General features: G+C 37.4%; 2 protein-coding genes across 3 annotated transcripts; one reads left to right on the forward strand and one right to left on the reverse strand.

Annotated features, from left to right (window-relative positions):
* Window positions 1-109: 109 nt before the first annotated feature.
* Window positions 110-4,316, reverse strand: pdzd11 (PDZ domain containing 11). The gene is made up of 6 exons (XM_029511827.1): window positions 4,189-4,316; window positions 3,670-3,767; window positions 2,555-2,695; window positions 2,327-2,425; window positions 1,836-1,896; window positions 110-1,169 (listed from the first exon to the last, which is right to left on the reverse strand). Exons 2-6 carry the CDS (start codon window positions 3,760-3,762, stop codon window positions 1,135-1,137), a joined length of 429 nt encoding a protein of 142 aa, XP_029367687.1. The 5' UTR covers window positions 3,763-3,767; window positions 4,189-4,316; the 3' UTR covers window positions 110-1,134.
* A 5,153-nt stretch (window positions 4,317-9,469) lies between these two features.
* gdpd2 (glycerophosphodiester phosphodiesterase domain containing 2) lies at window positions 9,470-18,980 on the forward strand. 2 transcript variants are annotated; one of them, XM_029513016.1, is made up of 16 exons: window positions 9,472-9,643; window positions 11,735-11,926; window positions 12,720-12,823; window positions 12,971-13,064; window positions 13,285-13,344; window positions 13,444-13,542; window positions 13,682-13,772; window positions 14,542-14,687; window positions 15,344-15,426; window positions 15,754-15,913; window positions 16,248-16,454; window positions 16,539-16,687; window positions 17,379-17,526; window positions 17,692-17,774; window positions 17,876-17,904; window positions 18,385-18,980. In XM_029513016.1, the coding sequence occupies exons 2-16, from the start codon at window positions 11,879-11,881 to the stop codon at window positions 18,450-18,452; spliced, it is 1,569 nt and encodes a 522-aa protein (XP_029368876.1). In that variant the 5' UTR covers window positions 9,472-9,643; window positions 11,735-11,878; the 3' UTR covers window positions 18,453-18,980. The 2 variants fall into 2 exon arrangements, with proteins under 2 accessions (XP_029368877.1, XP_029368876.1); XM_029513017.1 differs by lacking the exon at window positions 17,876-17,904 and having other exon boundaries at window positions 9,470-9,643.
* Window positions 18,981-19,610: the final 630 nt, after the last annotated feature.

Genomic DNA, 19,610 nt, shown 5'->3' on the forward strand with positions numbered 1-19,610 from the left:
AAGGAAAACCAACTTAGCGGAACAAGTCTGGCTACTTGCACTAGAACATAGTTCAGCTCCAGCTTAGTTTCAGGTTTTTCAAGAACACAAAGACAAAGGTTACTCTCGTTCAAATATTTTTATTTTGTTTTACTTGTTAATGATATGCACATTTGCAGTTTCACCATGAGCTCGGTATCATTGAGAAATGTTTCATCAGGTTGATAAACCAAACAGCATTCCTTAATGGCAATCATTAGTGTAAAAACAAGACAGTGTGAGATGAAAAGAGCAGGTATTTAAAAATATCAGGCCAGAACTCTGAATGATGTGTGTAAGAAACAAAAACACAATTATATATGACAATATAAATCAAATGCTGAGTCCGCATATTTATACAATATCTTTTGTATAGTATATTTATATTAGTTATACAACTTAATATTTTCCACATAATTACAAATATTTGTTAACTTTAAAAACTTGATGTACAGTGTATTCACAATGATATTTAAAAATGTAAAGATCTTGTGTAATCAACATAATTTGGTCTTACAATATCTGAGGCCATGCTATCTCTGTGCCAAATGTGTCAGTGTGTAGTGGAATCCAAGTTATATGTACTTTGTTCTTTTCATGTATATACACCCGGTTACCAGTTTATTAAGTACAGTTACTGGTTGTAATATACGTCTCTGTCAGTGTAGTCAACACAAATGTGTAAAGTGCTCCCATTCGCTACCTCGAGCTTAATATCGTATTTCACAAACTACAATTGTAACAAAATTCATTCGGCCTTGAGGAAAAACCCAGAGACAAAGTTGATTGATTAAATTATTCATCTCTAAATATTACGTTTGACCAACAAAAACTCTCTTCTGTTGCCCTGCTCTGTAGATTACACTGAAAATCAATAAAAAAAAATAATAATAAAATCACAGAGTCAAAATTATATGTCACAGTAGATTAGTGCATTCTCAACTGTGTGAGAGAAGAAATGTAACATTTAACAGAGTTTATGTTGGCCTACACGGACGACTCTCAACGACTTTGTTAGTCATGCATCAGTCATCGTGCAGCAGAGGCAGAACAGAAGCTGAAGTCTGTACGAGGAGAGTCAGGATGTTTGTTGACCACGTCTCTCTTTGCTGCCACCTAATGTACAGTCCTCTCCTTCTGTCTTTGGTAGTCTGACAAATGAAAAAAGATGAGTGTTCTCACAGTAGTATAATATACTTCAGTATCATTTGTTCAAGATAGGCATTAATTAAAGCAGCTAATTTATGTGAGTGCTGAAACACGTTTGCATCTGGGTGCTAAAACGCTTCAATTTCTCCAGGTTTACTCCCTCAGCAAGGGACATGTTCATTATGAAGCTTTCATGTAACCTTGAAACATATTCTACAGTAATAGTATAATATTAAAATGTTTAAAGGCAAAATCTGAATTACACATTCAAAATAGATTAGAATCTGGTGTTGTGTCTTAGGTTAACATAGCAAGTTTATGTTGGCTGAGCAACGTGCTGTAAACTCCTGATAAGAGATAGGTAGATAGCGATAGATACTGTAAGAGAATAGATATTGATGTTTTCTGATAATATACATATCCTTCTCCTGTTAGAATCAACACAGTTATTATTCTCACAGTGCATAACCATGTTTTTCCTTTAACAGAAAAACAAATTGAAGCTCTTGTGATTCAGATATTGCACCATGTTACAATTTTGATTATATTTCCCTGAATTGCCTTACTCGCTACATAAACTCATTTCTCGTTTCAGCACAGCTATAGCAGATCTCGACTACATTCTGCAATTTTCATGACTTAAAAGTTAAAGATTATACAAAACTTACTGTAAGGAAAAAAGCGAACCCTCATCAGTATTTCTCGTGCAGTCTTCAGAATTTCTACAGCCTTAAAAAGGAAGGAAATAATGTAATGTTATAGAATAAATAAGATTTTCACCAACAAACAAGTGCATGGGCAAAATGTTGACAAAAACACCTATATCTATATTTATATCTATAAATATAGATATAGGCCATGTATATGATAGATACAGCCATGTATCTCCAATCCTTGTTTATATTTATATCTATAAATATAGATATAGATAATCTATATCTCTGTGCTAAAGAGTTCTGTTGAATGAATCCATAAATGTCCTTTTATAAATGGTTATCCATATGCGAACCTACATATTAGGTGTGAAGCTGTTAAAAATTCTTATATACAAGCATTAAAAATGTTGTCAACTAACCAGAAAATTTTATTGGAAATATATTACTTAAGTGTTAATTCAAGTCTGAATAGATCACAACTTGAAATTACTGCACGGACTTACTCTTGAATGTTCAATGTCTTGAAAGTCAACCTCATTCACAGAAAGAACCTGGTCTCCCTCCTGCAGTCCTGCTCTGTGGGCATCTGAATCTGGAACCACCTGCCAACCCATCACATACTTATAAAAATGATTGCAGAAATTATCACAGTATGGACAACATTTAATCTGTAAAACAGCAAATCTAGACACCAGTAAATGTCATACCAAATAGCAGGAATATACACACACCTTGGATATAAAGATTCCTAACTGTGATGCCTTGCCTCCACGGATGTTAAAGCCCAGCTGTGCTCCTGGAGGCTTCTTCAGCACAATAGTGCGTGGTAGGAACTGGGTGAGCTCATTGTTGTAGTCAGGGTGATGAACACGCTACAAATGTAGGGAAAGTGATTAATTTAGAGCGTTAATAACTTGCAGAAGATGGTGTTAAAGTATTTTGCATCTTTGCGGATTACAAGCAAAATTATATAAATGAGTGTGAAAGCTATTCCATCTAACTAAAATTTTGGAAATAGTAGATTAATGTGCAGTGACTGGCTTTTTGCAGAGCTTAAAATGCGCTACATAATCTTAACCGTTGGTGATGGCATCAGAGCTTTCTAGAGGTAATTCCGGACGTCCATCTCTTTCTCACGAATGACCACTTTCCAAATGACACTGTGGTCAATTTTGGTCTGATAGTTGATGTTGTATGTTCCCAGTGTTGATTGGTCCTTTGTCCAGGAACAAAGATGCATGATATTGTTAGGTTTCCAATTATCCCATTCCCTCTTCCTTTCTTCACCTCCCTCCCTCCCTGTCCCTTAATCACTGATTGGCTCTCGTGTTCACACTGACCACACCCCATTTACCTGATCGATTTCACCTGGTCACCAGAAGGTTATTTAAAGCATTGCCTCTCATTCATGCCTTCTTTCATCATTTCACAGGCCGGCATTCAGGTAAGAGGCTTAAAGTACTTTAAGTTGTCCAATATTACTGTCCGTTAGAAATGTATCCTTAATTGTCTTTCTCTATTCTAGAACATGATCTTATTTGATTTCCATAGTTGAATGTTTACCTTTCTATTTCAGATTCAGCAGCCATGTATCTCCAATCCTTGTTTATATACATTAAAATCGTTAAATAAATCTGTATCATAGAATCAGGTTTCACAATCTTCCTTTCCACGCATCCTGACATGACGCCAACTTCTGAATGGTAGTGTCGATATCAACTAGCGGTTACAATATCACCCTGATGAGTGCATGGTATGTGCCAAACTAGATCCAACTGAGGAAACGGGAATCTCCATGGGATCATGGTTTGCAAGCATAGAAAGTGGTCCTATTTATGTGCCATACCTCTTGCGGAGGTATCCATGCTGGTGGGTTCTCATATGAAGGCAGGAAGACCACCGGGAGCTGGTAGTCGTCATAGGGAATCTTCTGATCCATTGTTTCTGAAAGGAGACGATAGCAAACTTAGTATTTCAATACGTTTACTTAAACCCTACTTAAGCTGATGCAACATTTTTGTAATTCTAATTACAATATTAAAAGACTTCTTAGCCATTTACTAAGTTGCAGCCGACAGAAAAATGTTTCGAAAAAGTAAACCGGGTGATTTTTTTTTTTTTTAAATACAATCCTGACATGACCCAACATTACAACATGTACAACACCACGAATGAAATTAAAACTAATTGTTTTCCTCTGCCATATATAGAGATGTTAGCTAACGCTGGTTAGCCTGCCAGCTAACTTCGAAAGGAATACAGTCGGCTGTTTACTGCTCATTATCATTATATCATTATCGTCATCTTAACTGTAACGTTGTGGATTAAAAAGTACACGGCGACAACTACAAAACAACAAACTCACCGCAGGCTTGTCTGCACCAGCCGGCAACAAGAACTTGTGCGTCCACAAAGGCTAGCTTTGTTAGCCGTTAGCTGCTCCACTGTCTGGACTGACTGTTGACGTCATCAGGCCTGGACGGCGGATAGACTTGACTGATCCCAAACTGGAGAAGTCTAAAGTTACAGCAGCAAGTTATCAGACAACACGTTGAACAATATAAAGCTGAATGCAAAAATAAATAAAAATACAGGGTAAAAAGTATGTAAATAAAAAAAAGATTGCTGTGAATGGGAAATGGGAAAAAAAGCTATAGTTATAAATTACTTCCCACAAACAGTAATTGAGCTAGTAATTCAGCTACAAAACAGCTAATCATTTGAATCTGTTGTGTTGGAGCAGGAAACATCTAAAACATGCAGGACAGTGGCCCTCCAGGACCGGAGCTGGAGACCTCTGGACCGGACCAAACCCCTCCAGAGAGTAGAGACTGGACCGGTTCTTGTCGGTCCTCTTTAACTGAAGGTATTTTAGCTATAAACATGTCTGTAGCAGAATTGCATCAGTATATTGTGTAATGACAAAGCTCCTTTCCTGTATTTGCTGAGGTATTTTTATACTTAAGTGATATTTTGACAAAAGCTACTTTTGCTTGTATTGGAATAATATTTGAAAAGGAGTATCTGTACTGTTACTCAAGTAGTGCAGTTGTGTACTCTGTCCACCTCTGCTTCTGCCTGTCAGAGGTGAGTTATTGTGTAGCTGTATGGTTCATGGAGGATGTACTACAGATATAAGTAAGATTTAAAAGTTAAGCTAATTAATACATTTAAGTTAATTTGCTAAAAATATATTTACAATTTTTACACAGTTAACTATGTACACGTGTTTACATAATTATTATTTACAGGGATAAATATTTACATCTGCATCCTTAAGTTAAAATGAGCTCATGAATCTGCTCCTGCAGTTCAATTGCATTTACCTCAGTCAAAGTTCTCCTAGCCGCTGCTTGGGTAAGCTTAAAAAGACAAAAAAAAGGAAGTGGGGTTGTTGTAAAGTGGATGCAAAACGATCATCTGTCTCCCTGCTTTTTCTCTTCTGAGTGACCCAACCACCACTCACCGGTTACACCCGCTGCATGTGTGGACAAAACTTTTTCCTATTTCATATTTTTGCACTCTGGGTTTGGTTTCCTCAGTGTTCAGTAACTTGAAAACAGAAACAAATCTGTTACTACCATTCACGTAACACAACTCTCTTGTACAATCACTTGCTGTCTTCCTTCAGTGTGTTATTTTGCCAGAATGGGATCTTGTCCTTTTTTCCATGAACTTCACCACACTATAGTTTTCCACAATCCTACAGCTCCGAGTTTGACATAGCAACCTGAACACCACACTTCAGGTTACTGTATCAAAGTCTAGGTCTGAAAGTCCTGTTTTGTATGATGGACCTCTGCATGACCTCTAAAATTCATCCAGTATCTGACAAGCAGCTTTTCATTCAGGAGAACACAATAGCGTATCTCTTGCCTCAACTTGAAATGCCTTGTCACTGCCCAAAAACACACCTAGGCAAACAAATATGTTGCTGCTTATCCAGATCTAAAACAAAGTCTAAAGCATATGTGTCAAACTCAAGGCCTGCAGTCCAGATGTGGCCCGCGAGAGCTTCAAATGTCTTATTGTCTTAAAATAAACAAGTCAAAAGTGTGCATTGACCATAAACTACATTTCCCACAATGCATGCTGATTATTTTACCTGCGAAGTGACAGATTGCAGTGTATCCAGATCAATGCGATTTTCAACATTGGAGTTGAGAAATACAAATGATCCCAAAATGCCCAGGAAGAGAAAAAATAGATGCAGAGGGAAGGCTGTTTCATGAAAGATGGGAAGGCGAATACATGTTTGTATTCCAGGAGGAAAACTGGTATGTCTTTTGTGCTATGAAGCGGAGTACAATCTATGTCAATTTTTTGACACCAAACATGGAGCTAAGTAAGCCAAAGTTAGCCTTCCAGAAAAACAACTGTCATCATTACTGGTTGTACCCTTATTCTGCCCCTCTCAACCATGACAAATAAGTTTTGAACAAAGTTAATGTCATAACTGCTCTTGGATGATATTTTTCTTTATTCACTTGGATAGTTTGATCGTTGATTGGTGGAGTAATGTGGGTTTATTAACCTGACAAATGAAACGGGTTTATGTTAAAACAAAGCAACTAGCAAATATATATTTTCTTTTTCGGGGTCTATGTAAATGCATATGTAATATTTGTAATTTGAAGTAATACATTCAGAGTTATATTAGTTACATTTATTATGTATTACATTTGGTTACATTTATACTGTCTTACAGTTACATGTGGCCCTTTGAGGGCAACCATTATGCTGATGTGGCCCCTCAATGAAAATGAGTTTGACACCCCTGCTCTAAAGCATTGATTTCTTTGGGGCTGCATGTGTAATGTTTGATTTTTATTATTGACAAAACATTAGCTTAACATTCCAATTCTACAGGATAAAATGAAATGCATTGGGGTTTTCCTTTACTCTTAAATGTATAATAAAATCCTTCCATGTTAAACTTGAATTCAGAATATACCTTAAAAACTTTGATTGCCATCCAATACAACTAAGTTGATTTCATAATAAAACTTTAATTTACTATTGCTTCTTGTGAGAACCTAACTTTTAATTTTCCCACAAAATATAAAATTTAAATAACTTGTTCCCAAATTTATCAAACAGTCCATAAACCAGTAATCTTTTACTCTACTCTTACTGTACTGTCATTCTTTTATCCAAGCAGTCAGTTATTAACCATCCTAACAATGAATTTACACACATCACAGACAGAAGTTGATCATTTTTCATCTTAATAGCATCTTTTTCTGGTCACTTTGATGTTTGTTTGGTTTTTTTTTTTTCAGCTCATTGTGATTATTACTTCTTTCCATAATTTACCCATAATTGCCCTGGCGCAGTGGGCTGGAATGGCCATTAATGCAGCTGATCGAGTACATTGTCTTTATTCTGGGGCAAGCAGCAAAGCAGCATAAGCGCTTATTGTATTTCCACCCCTTCTTGCTTCATCTTCTTTTTCACTGGCGTCTGGGGCAGGCCTTAATGGGAAATGTTTGGAAAATCCTCAGTGATTGCGGATGCTGATGCCACTTATCACCAAGGTTCAAATCTGTGCCTTTGGTGCTGTAGTGCCACCAACAGGTCAAACTACATCACACATCAGGATTTGAAACTATGAGTGACATTTTTACTATCCGTCCAAACAATTGGCTCCAATGTTCAGTGAGATCAGAAAATACAAAGGAAAGCACAATAAACAAAATGCCCTCTTTGACAATCTTCTCTCTCCTAAAATACTCAAAGTTTTGGATGTTAGTGAGCAAGGGTATATAACTTTTTGTCAGCAGTAGAAGAATATAATTTCATACTTTTGACAGTTGCAGAAGTTGGAAGAACAGGAGGGATTGGGGGTGAAGCAGAGTAGTCAAACACTGCAGAAAACCATCAGCTCTTACAGAGATTTCAAAAACTTCACCGTCAGTGAGTTACATTATTCTTCAAATAAAGCTCCTCAAAACATCACTCCTCATCTTCTTACATCTTGCTGACCCCAAAATTCAACTATGGAGCAAAGAAATTATCTAACAACAGTCATGGTAAAAGATGCAACAAGATTAAAATCAATAGATTTTGTTTGTGACACAATCAAAACTGATGGAAATCTTTGAATGGTTGCTTGAGTTCCATTCACAATTATCCTTCAAACCCAACATAACGTATAAATAAATGGAATTTCACTCTATCCCCTGGCACTGATGATTGCACTAAAAATAATCTTCCAAACTGAACAGACATGTAAAAGTGTTGTAAGTTCCCATGTCAGGAAACTGGTTTAGCTTGCGTATGATCATGTTATCTTAATTCGACATTTCAATCCTTTTGTATTTGTCATATTAATTTAGGAATTTTGTATTTATTCTTCCTGTGTTATATATTTTGTGGGTAAAAAGGGACTTTGAGGGGAAAATTGTAACATTTTAAAGAATGAAGTCCCAGCCACAAGCAACTGGGCGTCTCACATTCCTCTGAAGAATTAAAATTATTGGTAGCATGCCGATTCTTGACTTGAGTGAACCCACCCTGATCCATTACCTTTTCCTACTACCACTCCAAGTAACTTTGGATGCATTATTTGGATGTATTGCATTACTACTGGCTATAAAATACATATTTTAATCTGCATTGAGCGTGGATTTTGGCCCAATAATGTCGTCATTGACCCCACCTAGACAGGTACTTACTGAAACATTCCTGGTTGAAGGCTCAGGTGAGTTTACAGACAGTTAATGTGGCAGGAAATAAGTCACACACAGTTTGGAAGCTGAGTCTCTGCAGGTGAGCGCAGGTCTTTGGTGTCAGCGAGCTCATCACCATTAAGCAGACCTGAACCGTTTTCTGTTTGCCATTTAGAAGGAAGACACTCTTTCACTGCTTAACTTTGACAAAAGTAAATTCAGGCATTTTTGCCGGCATAGCACCATTGCTAATGATTTACAATCACAGCAAGCACCCAAACACATCGCACATTCAGAAGTAATAAGAGAAACGAAAAGAAAGATATTGCCCCCTCCTGAAACCTCTTCTCGATGAATGACTCACTCTGACATGAACATGACTGTTACTCAACAGTGGGCCAACAGGTTTTGGATTCTGAGAACCTGAGAGATTCTGAGAGATTGATAAGTATGGGGAATTTTGAAAAACACTGATCGTTAAAATATACATGATTAAAAAATGCCAATTAACAATTAATTAGTAATTACGGTTATAATATTCAAACATTGGGAATATTGAATTTTGAAAAAATATACACACAAACCTGCTTATTTGATAGGAAAGTGGACTACTGTAGATGAACCGATTATTAAATTGTGATTGGGGCGGGCACAAAATGAAAACAACGCCACCCAGAGGGATTTCACCCCAGGAAGTTAATTTAACTTCATTTTGAAAAGTTTAGAAGTCCCCAATGGTTCGATTTAACACAGACTAGAGACCGTATACAGGCCAATGTAAAGTTTATTAGGAACTTTTCATCGGGATATCTAACAGGTCATACTGAGGCGAGACGATGAAGGCAGAATTGAGGATGTCCAAGGCAGCAGGGAACCAAACAACGAAACACACACAAAACAAATCAGTCCATGCAGTGACGGGAAGTACGGATGTTATCAGTGTGTGTTTGTGTGTGTCAATGTGGGTTATGAAGGTGGGCACATCCACCTGATTTCAAGCCGTTAGGTCCTCCCTCTGTTTGGCTACACCCTGATCCCGTTCCCATTCATGGGACACTTTTCTCACACATGTCACGCACGGAGTCCGCACAGAGAGAAGGATGCACACACGGATACACACACGCTGCTGCCGCTGCGGAGGACGGATCAGTGAGTAACTGCGCTTTAAGAACACCACTGAGTGGGACATTTACACATAATTGTCGACATTGAAGGTTCATTTTCTCTTTTGGACATCTTCTGACATCAACTGACAGGTTGATGAGAAAGATGACTTTCAGTTCAGTCACATGGAAATTACCGACGTTTTTTGAATCAGCCATCGCATCATGACTTATTGTACCGACGGAGAATTTTGGTCACTGAACATTATTGTCATTGAACAACTGTAATAGTAATACTTTTTTTTTTTTTCTTTTTCAAAAAAGCTTTTACCAGCACCCAAGGGCACCTTACAACAAGGGGTCAAAAACTGATGGGAAAAAATGCAACAATAAATAAATAAAATCAAGTTCAACACAATATGCCAGTCTAAAAAGATGGGCTGGAAAAGCAGTCAGTGTTTCTAATATGTGACCAGGCTATGAGCAGAGCACTTCAAAGAAAACAGGAGCGAAAAAAACAAACAAACATGCAAGTGAAAGTTGAAATTCAAGCCTAGATGCATTATTATTCCCTATCTAAAAAAACTAGTATGCTTGATGATAAACGGTTGCCACTGATACACCAGGCAATTTTTTATTGTGAAGAAGAAAATTAATTGTTTCAGATGTGAATAAGTCTATCAGCCAAATTCCTTTTTTTTTTATCTTAAAGGATATGTTAGATCACATAGCTGTTTCTTGGTAACAGACATATTAATTATAAGTGGTCATTGAATTGAAAACAAATTTGCTGGCAAAACTGTTCTTGGTACAAGAGGAGGAACATTATTTTTGGTCCAAGAGGAAGATCTACTTGAAATTATGGATTGTGAGTGTGATTTCTTCCCACTCGTTGTTTTTTTTTATTGCTCATCAGGATTTGTTGCAACACTGCATTGCATTTCTTTTGCCACGTGCTTGTTTATCTTTTATTATCCTAAATAATCTAAGCTTTGCAACTTTATTTAATGTGGGGTTAGTCAGAGGGTCAAATTATATCATTCTACTATTACTGCTGATTCATGTGTAGGCAACTGAGTTTGACAGTTGCATCATTACAGAAAAAAAAGATATCTTGTCGTCTTTGTTAGACATAAGGGGGGCACTGTTTTTAGGCTCTCAACCACCAAGAAATATATTATTGTTCTTCAGCTGCAACGGGATATTTTGCATTCCCTTGGTCATCTGGTCCCCTTTGGATGGGGCTGTTATTCATATTATGGTTTTTACCATAAGTATCAACTTTCAGCTCGGGCAATGCTTCCTCTTGACGTGCAGTTTGTGCATTATCATGAATGCAGTATTTAGATTTGTCAGTCTGATACCTGATATTTTTCTTCCTAATTGTTTTTATGGAGCAAGTTACCTAATAGTCAGGTGTCATTTTATTCTACAATTTGGAATGAGTTTAACCCTCAGTTCTGTTTCTCACCTCAAAGGCATCAACAAGACTGAACAAAACCTGAACTGAAAATTGGCAAATCACCAAGTCAGAGCAAGTCAAACCAGAAACCGTTGGTTGTGTTGAATCTTTTGACAATGCTTATTACTCAATGTGCCCGTTGTTTGGTGACATTGCTCCTGAATGTTTTTTTCCATGGGACCAAAACTAGGTGCAGCAAAATTATATGTGTTAACATGTTCCCAAAAATCCTTCAGTGACCTTTTCCCGCAGTCCTGCGATGAAAATGGCACAAGCATTTCTTGTAATCCAAATCCTTAAACTCTGTTCCTAATCTGTGTCGATGGAGTGTCGCACATTCTGTTTGTATTTAGACAGTGCTCGCTCTTTGCTTCGACTCAGTTTCTTTCCTCCGCCGCCTCTCTGTGTGTGGATGTGACTGTCACTGAAGCTGTTTGTTAGGCAAAGGCTTGAACAGTGTGACTTCACTCTGAGCCCGGTCTGTGCACTGCACTCAATACCCCATGGTGCCTTTGTAAGGGCTTCTACTGGCTGTCCCCCCATTGCACACAGGCTCTACTGAGTAGGCTATTGAGCAGGGATTGCCTTAATACTCACAGGACCTCTTTTTTCTCCCCTCCACCCTATTTGCTTTCTGTCACACTTGTCTTTTTTTTTCTCCCACTACTTTTATAGGTTCAGAGAGGTGAATGAAATTGGGCCTCTCCAGGGTATCCAGAGAAAACTGGGCTCTCTTCATCCATCTTCGAGCTGCGTGTATCAGGTGTCCTGATTGCACTGAACAGGATTTGCACTTTCTTCACTGAGTGAAGAGGAGTGATGTCTAGCTGCTGCCGTCGGCGGGGCTCCAATGACACTACCAGTAAAGTGAGTATTTTCAGCCACAGTTGTTTGCATATTTAAATTTACATCTATTTCAATGAGCATCACTGATGAAAAGGATTTTGAAGTTCTGATTTATGTCAACTTTGCTTTGTCCTGCACAGTAGAGTGTAAGATTTACAGAATAATCTGTTCAATGTTATTTTGTCAATTACATTTTTCGGGTTCACTGTTCTTCCACTGAGCACTGAAGCTTTACAAATAACTGTAAGCGGGGATCAAAATTCCTCAGGACTCGATTTAGAAATACAGTATGACCAGCAGGTGAAATGGCAGTGCACTGTTCTGTCATGATACTGGTGCTTTAAATGCATTTGAAATTAAAGCTGATTAGCTTATAGACAAGGCTGTTCATGTGCTTTTAGGAAATCAAAGCACAGTAAATGAAGAGATTATAAAATGCCTGATATGCATTTGTGTGCCAAGAAAAATATGTAAACTCCCAGGTTCTAACATGCCTGTAAACAGGGGGATATATGGTGGCAGTCTATAACTTAGCACCACAGACATCAGAAACTGAAGGTGAGATGTTGGTGTTGAATTGCTAGAGTACTATGTAAGGTATGAAAAAAGTATGAAAAAAATGTTGGAATCTTTCCATTTGTCTTTACAGAGTAAATTTCCTCTTAAGACACACATACCCTGCCTTCTTCACTAATACACGTACACAGTCACACACACAAAATAATACAAAAACTCATTATCGCTGTACTCATTATATTGATTGTGATCCTAATTAACAGTCTCCCACATGCGTTTTTTGTTCTTTATATTTTAGCCACCATGCTGCTGGTTTTCAGTTGTCGTACTGGTCTCCCTGCTTTCGCTTTGTTGGCTGTACATTTGTCTGGTTACTTTTAATGACAGAGACGACGTTAACTGGTGAGTAACCACAAATACTCACACATGACCCACATTCATTGTGGCACAAAAGCCCACAATCCTCTCTTTTCTTTCCCTCTTTTTCTTTCTTTATGGGTGACCTCTACTCTGCTAACCTTGTGTTGCCCTCTTTTGTTCTATTGTCAGTAAAAGCTTCACAGTACTGAAACTTTGGGTAAACTGGTTCATGGTTGTGATCATCGTCTCTGCCGTGTTAACTGGCTACTGCACTCTGCTACTGGTGAGAATACATTGTCGATACTATAGTCTTGTATTTGACTGGTAAGATGGGGTGACTGCAGGAAGTTAATCCTGATAGTCATGAGGGAGGTTAATTGTCCTGAGAATTTTTTATGTAGCTAAATTAAGTTTTTTGTTTGTTTGATTTTTAAACATCATTCCTAAACCACAGATTAAAAATTCATTTCTGTAATTTATATAACTGTCACTATTCATTTCAGCTCTTTGTACTGTTCCAAGCTGCCTTAAGAGAAAAACTTAACTTACACTGGATTCACAAGGTACTCTAAACATTAATCTGATCAGTTCTGGTCCATATGTATAAAAGTTTGTTAGGTCGTTCAATTTGCTAAATGTAATACTTTTTTCTCCATATACAGTTCTTCCTCTCTCTTGGTATAGCAGTAATTATTTTAGGGCTCACTGGATTTAGCGTTGGTTGGAGGGAGGAATGGTCAACTGTTCATCTTTCACTTCAGGTACAGTCACAGCCCCTTGTGAAGAGCTGAGCTCTGTGTGTGGGACTGTCGCTGACAGTGTTAATGCATGTTTACATGGCTCTAAAGTCCCTGTTTCCACCCAGTGTTGTTCATATACAATGTGGTGGCCTCTTGGTAGGCCACAGCTCCTTTCTTGCAGTTCGGCTTTGTTGGAGCCTTGACGCTGCTCAGCCCATTCGTCTTCGAATGCTATCATAGAGCCAAGTATGGTATGTGTCAGCCATTACTTTAGAGTACACATAGTCATGACTCACAAGCAATTACCAACACACACAGAAACGTGTTTTACCAAGCATAGCCATGGTCTCTGCTTTGAAAAACATTTTACTCATTATGAAAATTTGGTTAGTTTGGTTTTTACAAGGAATACATAGCTTCAAGAAAGAACTGCTTTGCTCTTTCAGTATGCAATCTCACATAACACTGGGGTGAATTAAAATATGATAAATTAAGAAAAAGCATTTGGAAACCCAGGATGGTGACATCTTGTGTCGACTATAATTTGCTTCTTGTGTGAAGCAGAATGTATCATAATAATATGTAATATATAGTATTTAATGTAACAGGATGAAAATGCTAGTTCTCAGTGACTGCTGTCAGCAAGTCTTATTCCTTATCATTGATTAAGTGGGTTAATTTATTATTGAAATTCATATCAGAATTGTTGTATCCGATGTCCTGTGACCCTGTTGAATAGTCTCAATCACACATGAAACCCTGCAACTCAGTCAGGAAGGAAGAATGGCTATTTCACCACCAGGCCATTTGTATTGCAAACACGATGCACAGAATTATGCAAATACTCAGGTGTGATTGCCTACAAAGGAAAACCCTAAAAACAGTCCTCTTATGTGACTACCTCTGTATAACTAACACTTGTTGTTTACGCATGCCACTGTGCAGGACTTATGTTTAAAACCATGTGAATGCAAATAGCTACAAGGTATTGTCTAATCATGTCACCTTTGTTCCCAACAGGGTCCAAGGTCCTTATTGTCGTGGTCTTTGGAGCCGTCTCAGCTGCCATCTTCCTGTGTCCCCTGCTCATCCAGTCTCCTTGTCTGATAGAGTTAGACGAATTACCGGAAAAACCAAAGCTCATTGGCCACAGAGGCGCACCCATGGTGAGCATCCTATTTAACATGACAACAGGCTGAGGATGCACTTGGTCCATTCCTCCCAGTGTTGTTAGAACTGGATAGAGCTTTCATGATTTGGGTATAGCTCTTACTATTCAAAGATCATTTGAAGGGGTAAAATTTACATCAACTACATCCAACTACATTATTCACCACCTTGAAGAATTACTTTAAATTTAAGCTTTAAAGTATATTTTCCATCATAAACTAGCTGTTTCCAGTCGTTATTCTAAGCATCCTCTGGCTGAAGTTTAATCTTTTATGGAACGATAAGAAAGTCTCAGTGTCTCCTAACGGTGGATTTCCCAAAAGTCAAACTCTTTGTATACTTGTAAATCACATCACTGAAATCCATACAAATATCATTATCTCATGTTGTTTGAAGTAAATTGTAAGTTACACACAATTCTATTCAATTAGCTGATGCGATATGTGGACATTTCCTTGTGTGCCCAAATACAAGAAAATGACTCAGGTGTGAACAGACGGCCAGGCATGGGACCGACCCATACACTGTGCTGCTCTGCCTTTGCCACCAATAAGACCAATGTAACACATGTGCTTTCGTAAAGCTTTAGGAAGGTTTGAGAGCTCGAGCACATGAGTGTGTCTCACCATCCATCTGTCCTCATTGTGTTCAGCTGGCTCCAGAAAATACCATGATGTCGTTCAACAGGAGCATTGCGTGTGGCGTGAAAGCCTTTGAGACCGATGTACAGCTCAGGTATGGTTAAAAAAAGTTTCATGTTTGAAAGACTTTTCTAGCGGCTAAAGAGAAGGAGAGAGGATTTTGTTAACATAATTGGTTTTACAAGTGGGACTATACATGATTTCTATAATCCCACCTGAGCCTTCACTAAGCCCCACCAACATTACATCCTGTTGCTACATCTGTCAAGCTTTTCTTTCTTGTTTAGCCCATGTACAAAGGTAACTTAATGGTAGAAATGAGTGAAACCATAAAGGCCAATTAGGTGCTTGATCACTGCCAACTTTACAATTGGATAGTTTTTTTGTCACAACCACAAATTTCATTGTTTCTTGAATCTAGCAAAGACAGAATTCCCTTCTTGATGCACGACAATGAATCTGAGTTTCTGCGAAGAACAACAGACGTTAAAGAGATATTTCCCAACAAACACTTCAACTACAGCGGAAACCTAACCTGGGAGGAACTACAGAGTCTGAATGCAGGTGAATGGTTCATAAAGGTGAGGGATTACTGTTACTGTACTTTAAAGGATGTTTGTCGACGCACTTCAAAGCTCAAAGTTCTTTATTGTCATTGTTATGTCAAACAGAACAAGTCCACAGCAAACAATGAAAGTGCAAAGCTTCTTCCAAGAACTGATTTGTGATAATATAAAAATACAGAAATTGTGGTAGGATAGCACATTATGTAGGTAGATAAAAATATATCACAAGTTATGGTACATGATTCATAACTGTCAATATGCTTGGGGAGGTATTGACACTTGTTCATAAAGCTTGATGTCGTTTCATTTATCATACTGCAGTTACAAAAAGTATCATTGGACTTTGCAGACAGATCCTTTCCATTCAGTGTCCCAGCTTTCGGAGGAGGACAAGGAAATGGCAAAAAATCAGACTATACCCTCCTTACTTAAGCTCCTCAACCTCGCTGAGCAGCACAACATCTCAGTGATGTTTGACCTGTATAGTCCCAACCAGGAATATGACATGAATGAAACAATCAATGTCATCTTGAATTCAGGCATTAAGCAAAACCTGGTGAGTCTAATGCTAATGGATGAAACTGATTTCAATAGTTCACAAGGCAAAGTTTGTGAAGATGTTTTATTTTGCTTTTTATAGATCTTCTGGCTTCCTCCAGTGGAAAGAGAAATTGTAAATGTGACTGCTCCAGGTTTCATTCATGTCTATAAAAATGTGACAGAAATGCATAACAGAGGTGGAAACCACCTGAATAGTAGATACAACGAGGTGAATGCAGAAGAAATCAGGTAAAACATAATTATGAAACAAAATAGATTTATTTTCTATTTAGTTATACAAAGCAGTTGGCAGCAGTGTCTTAATAGAAAGTGTGTTCGAAGCATGTTGAGACACAGTGTTGGCGCTGGATGTAGAAAAGCAGGATTGGCCTCCAGGGAATGTGATTCAACTAATGTCCCAGCCAGTGAATGCTTTTTTTAATGGATGAACACACCAACCATTAAAAAAACAACTAAAGAAGGAAAAGCAGTGTAGCAACATGCTTTGAAACAGTGTTAAATGAATTCCCTCAGCAGGGACTCAGCTTTCAGATTCATGATGTTCACAGTTAAATGTTAAATGTAGTAAAAATATGTCATGAAGTTTCTGTTTTAAATCACTGGATATTCATGTGTGCATGCAGATAAATTCTTCATTTTTTTTTGCAAGATTCACGATTCATATACTTTGTTTTTAGTATTAAAATGAATTCAATATGATCTAATATTGTTTCAAATGAAGAAAAACTTACATAAACAACATTCATATGCACACACCCCATCATACACAGCTGTAGTACTGTGTACAAAGCTACAGAGATACAGACTGACACATGCAGATACGAACCTGCATAGACATACATTTACTAACTGCTTTCCAGAGATTCCATTTTCTATTTTATTTGTAATATGTTTATACACTCTTTCCTCTTTCAATCAGAGATCTGCGCAGGAAGAATGTTTCAGTTAATCTGTGGACGGTCAATGAGCGTTGGCTGTTTTCTTTGCTGTGGTGTGCAGGCGCCAGCTCTGTTACCACAAACTCCTGCCACCTACTTAAAGATGTAGACCACCCTGACTGGATTATGGTGAATATATCATTTAGTCCTCCATGTTCTAGTTTCTTTTGATGTCACCGTCATGAGAGCAATACAAACTAGTCAATAAGCATTTATTGTGGGACAAGTTTGGGCAGGTGTTTTCAAGAAGTAGTGACACACCTAAACCATATAATGCCTTTTTGTGTTTTTCAGTCTCATAAAAAATACACAATTATATGGATTGCAGTAGACTTTATGTCTTTTCTGATAATGATCGGGCTCTACAGCTTTCACAGGTAAGCTGGGCAGATATTTGCTGTATATATTTGTATAAATTGTAAAAAAAATTTCCATGAAAGTGAAAAGACTGACTCATCAGCCTCACCGTATTTCCCAGGAAAACACGCAGCTTGTGTCACAAAAGAGGTATAATAAGTTTTGATCTGGGTTGTAGCTACTAACATTTTTCATTCAAATCAACTGCAGCTTTATTTTCACAATCAGTTATTAACTATAAATGTTTATCAAAATTTAAAAACACAATTATCATGAGTTTTTAAATGAGAGAAGAAAGCTACTCTGAAAAAAGCTAAAATGTGGCTTTTTCCCTTAATTAAAGAGATTAACTGATTTTGAAAATTGCTAAATTTTGTCGATTGACTTCATAACGGACTCATTATTTAGTTGTACTTTATACTAACACTAAAAAGACAAGCTACGACTATTTACAATCTTGGCATTTGGGCATTAAATATAACATGTTTGATTTTACAACTGATGATTAAAATTCAAGACCATTTTTATTTCTCATCTGCATGGATAGTTGGTATGAATAATGGCTAGATGGACAAAACACTTGTTTAAGGTTTGAATGATATGTTTTGTGAACTTTTTTGTCCCAAACAGAAAAAAAAGGAGACAATACTTCAGCCTGGAACGAGAAAGAACTCGCTCCCTTTTTACAGACTGCGTAGACTGAGATTGAGACTGAGTCCTGCTCCAGATGTTTCAGACCCAGAATGGGAATACATCCTTGTCAGCACTATCCAAGAGATTTGGACCTGAATCAGGAAGAAAACAGTTTAATGTGAATTGCCAAGCAGTTGATTGTGAAGCCATGGAAGTTGTTTTAACTTTTTGCTTTTGTATGTGTTCAGCTGCCTAACTGGGTTTCTTTGGTTGCTGCTGAATGTATAAACGCTTTTTTCTGATTGTATAACTACAATATAGATTTATGTTGTAACCGTTTTCTTTTATTGTTGCTGTTTCGATTTGTTTCAAACTCATGGTGTCACCACTTCTGGAAATATGTGTCTTTACCTCTGCTGTCTGAACTACCAGTACGTTTTGTTTCTCTGGTAATTGTTCTAGGAACACTGGACATGTGGGTTTTCCCCATATCATATTGGTTTACACAAGTTGATTATTTGTTTTTATTATTAGTTCATATTGTGTTTGGTTGTGTTGAACTTGTGTTTTATTAAAATTCTTTAATATGTCTATGTTTTGAGTAAGTGCCATTAAATCCAAAATCAGGGTTCCATCACAAAAGTATGGTAAGCAACTATTATTTACTTTATCACTGAGTCTGACAATTAATTTCTTTAGTAACAGTAGTTTAGTGCAGTTGAGTTAATCAAGGTCCATTTTTCAGCTAGAACCAGGTGAAATATTATACAAAGATATCCTCCTTTCCTTTTTTTTGAAGGGTCTAAAAAATTAACATTCATTATTCATTCATTACATTCATTGTAAATGCTTTTTTTCCCTCCCAATTCCTTATCATGAACACCTGAACATAATATCCAGAAACTTAAGAGATCGCACATAATACACACACATAAAACCGAACTGTATCAATTTCAATTAGTTTTTTGAATCTGCTGTAGTTATCAAACATCCATGTCCCGGTGGCAGAGATTAGGTCCATTGTGTTAATATAAGCCTTCCAGGAAAACAAAGACTGCAGTTTGTAATTCAGTAAATATGATATTTCTTGGAGTTACTGTAAACATGGCCATAAACACACACGGTTGTAACATCGTCCTTTCTGTCCATATATGTTACTTGAGAAGCCAAAACCAGATGACTTCATTACCCACAATGCAACTGATGTGGCGGCTGCCGTTGGG

The sequence above is a fragment of the Echeneis naucrates genome, chromosome 10 (assembly GCF_900963305.1).
Source record: "Echeneis naucrates chromosome 10, fEcheNa1.1, whole genome shotgun sequence".
In the NCBI taxonomy this organism is placed as follows: domain Eukaryota; kingdom Metazoa; phylum Chordata; class Actinopteri; order Carangiformes; family Echeneidae; genus Echeneis; species Echeneis naucrates.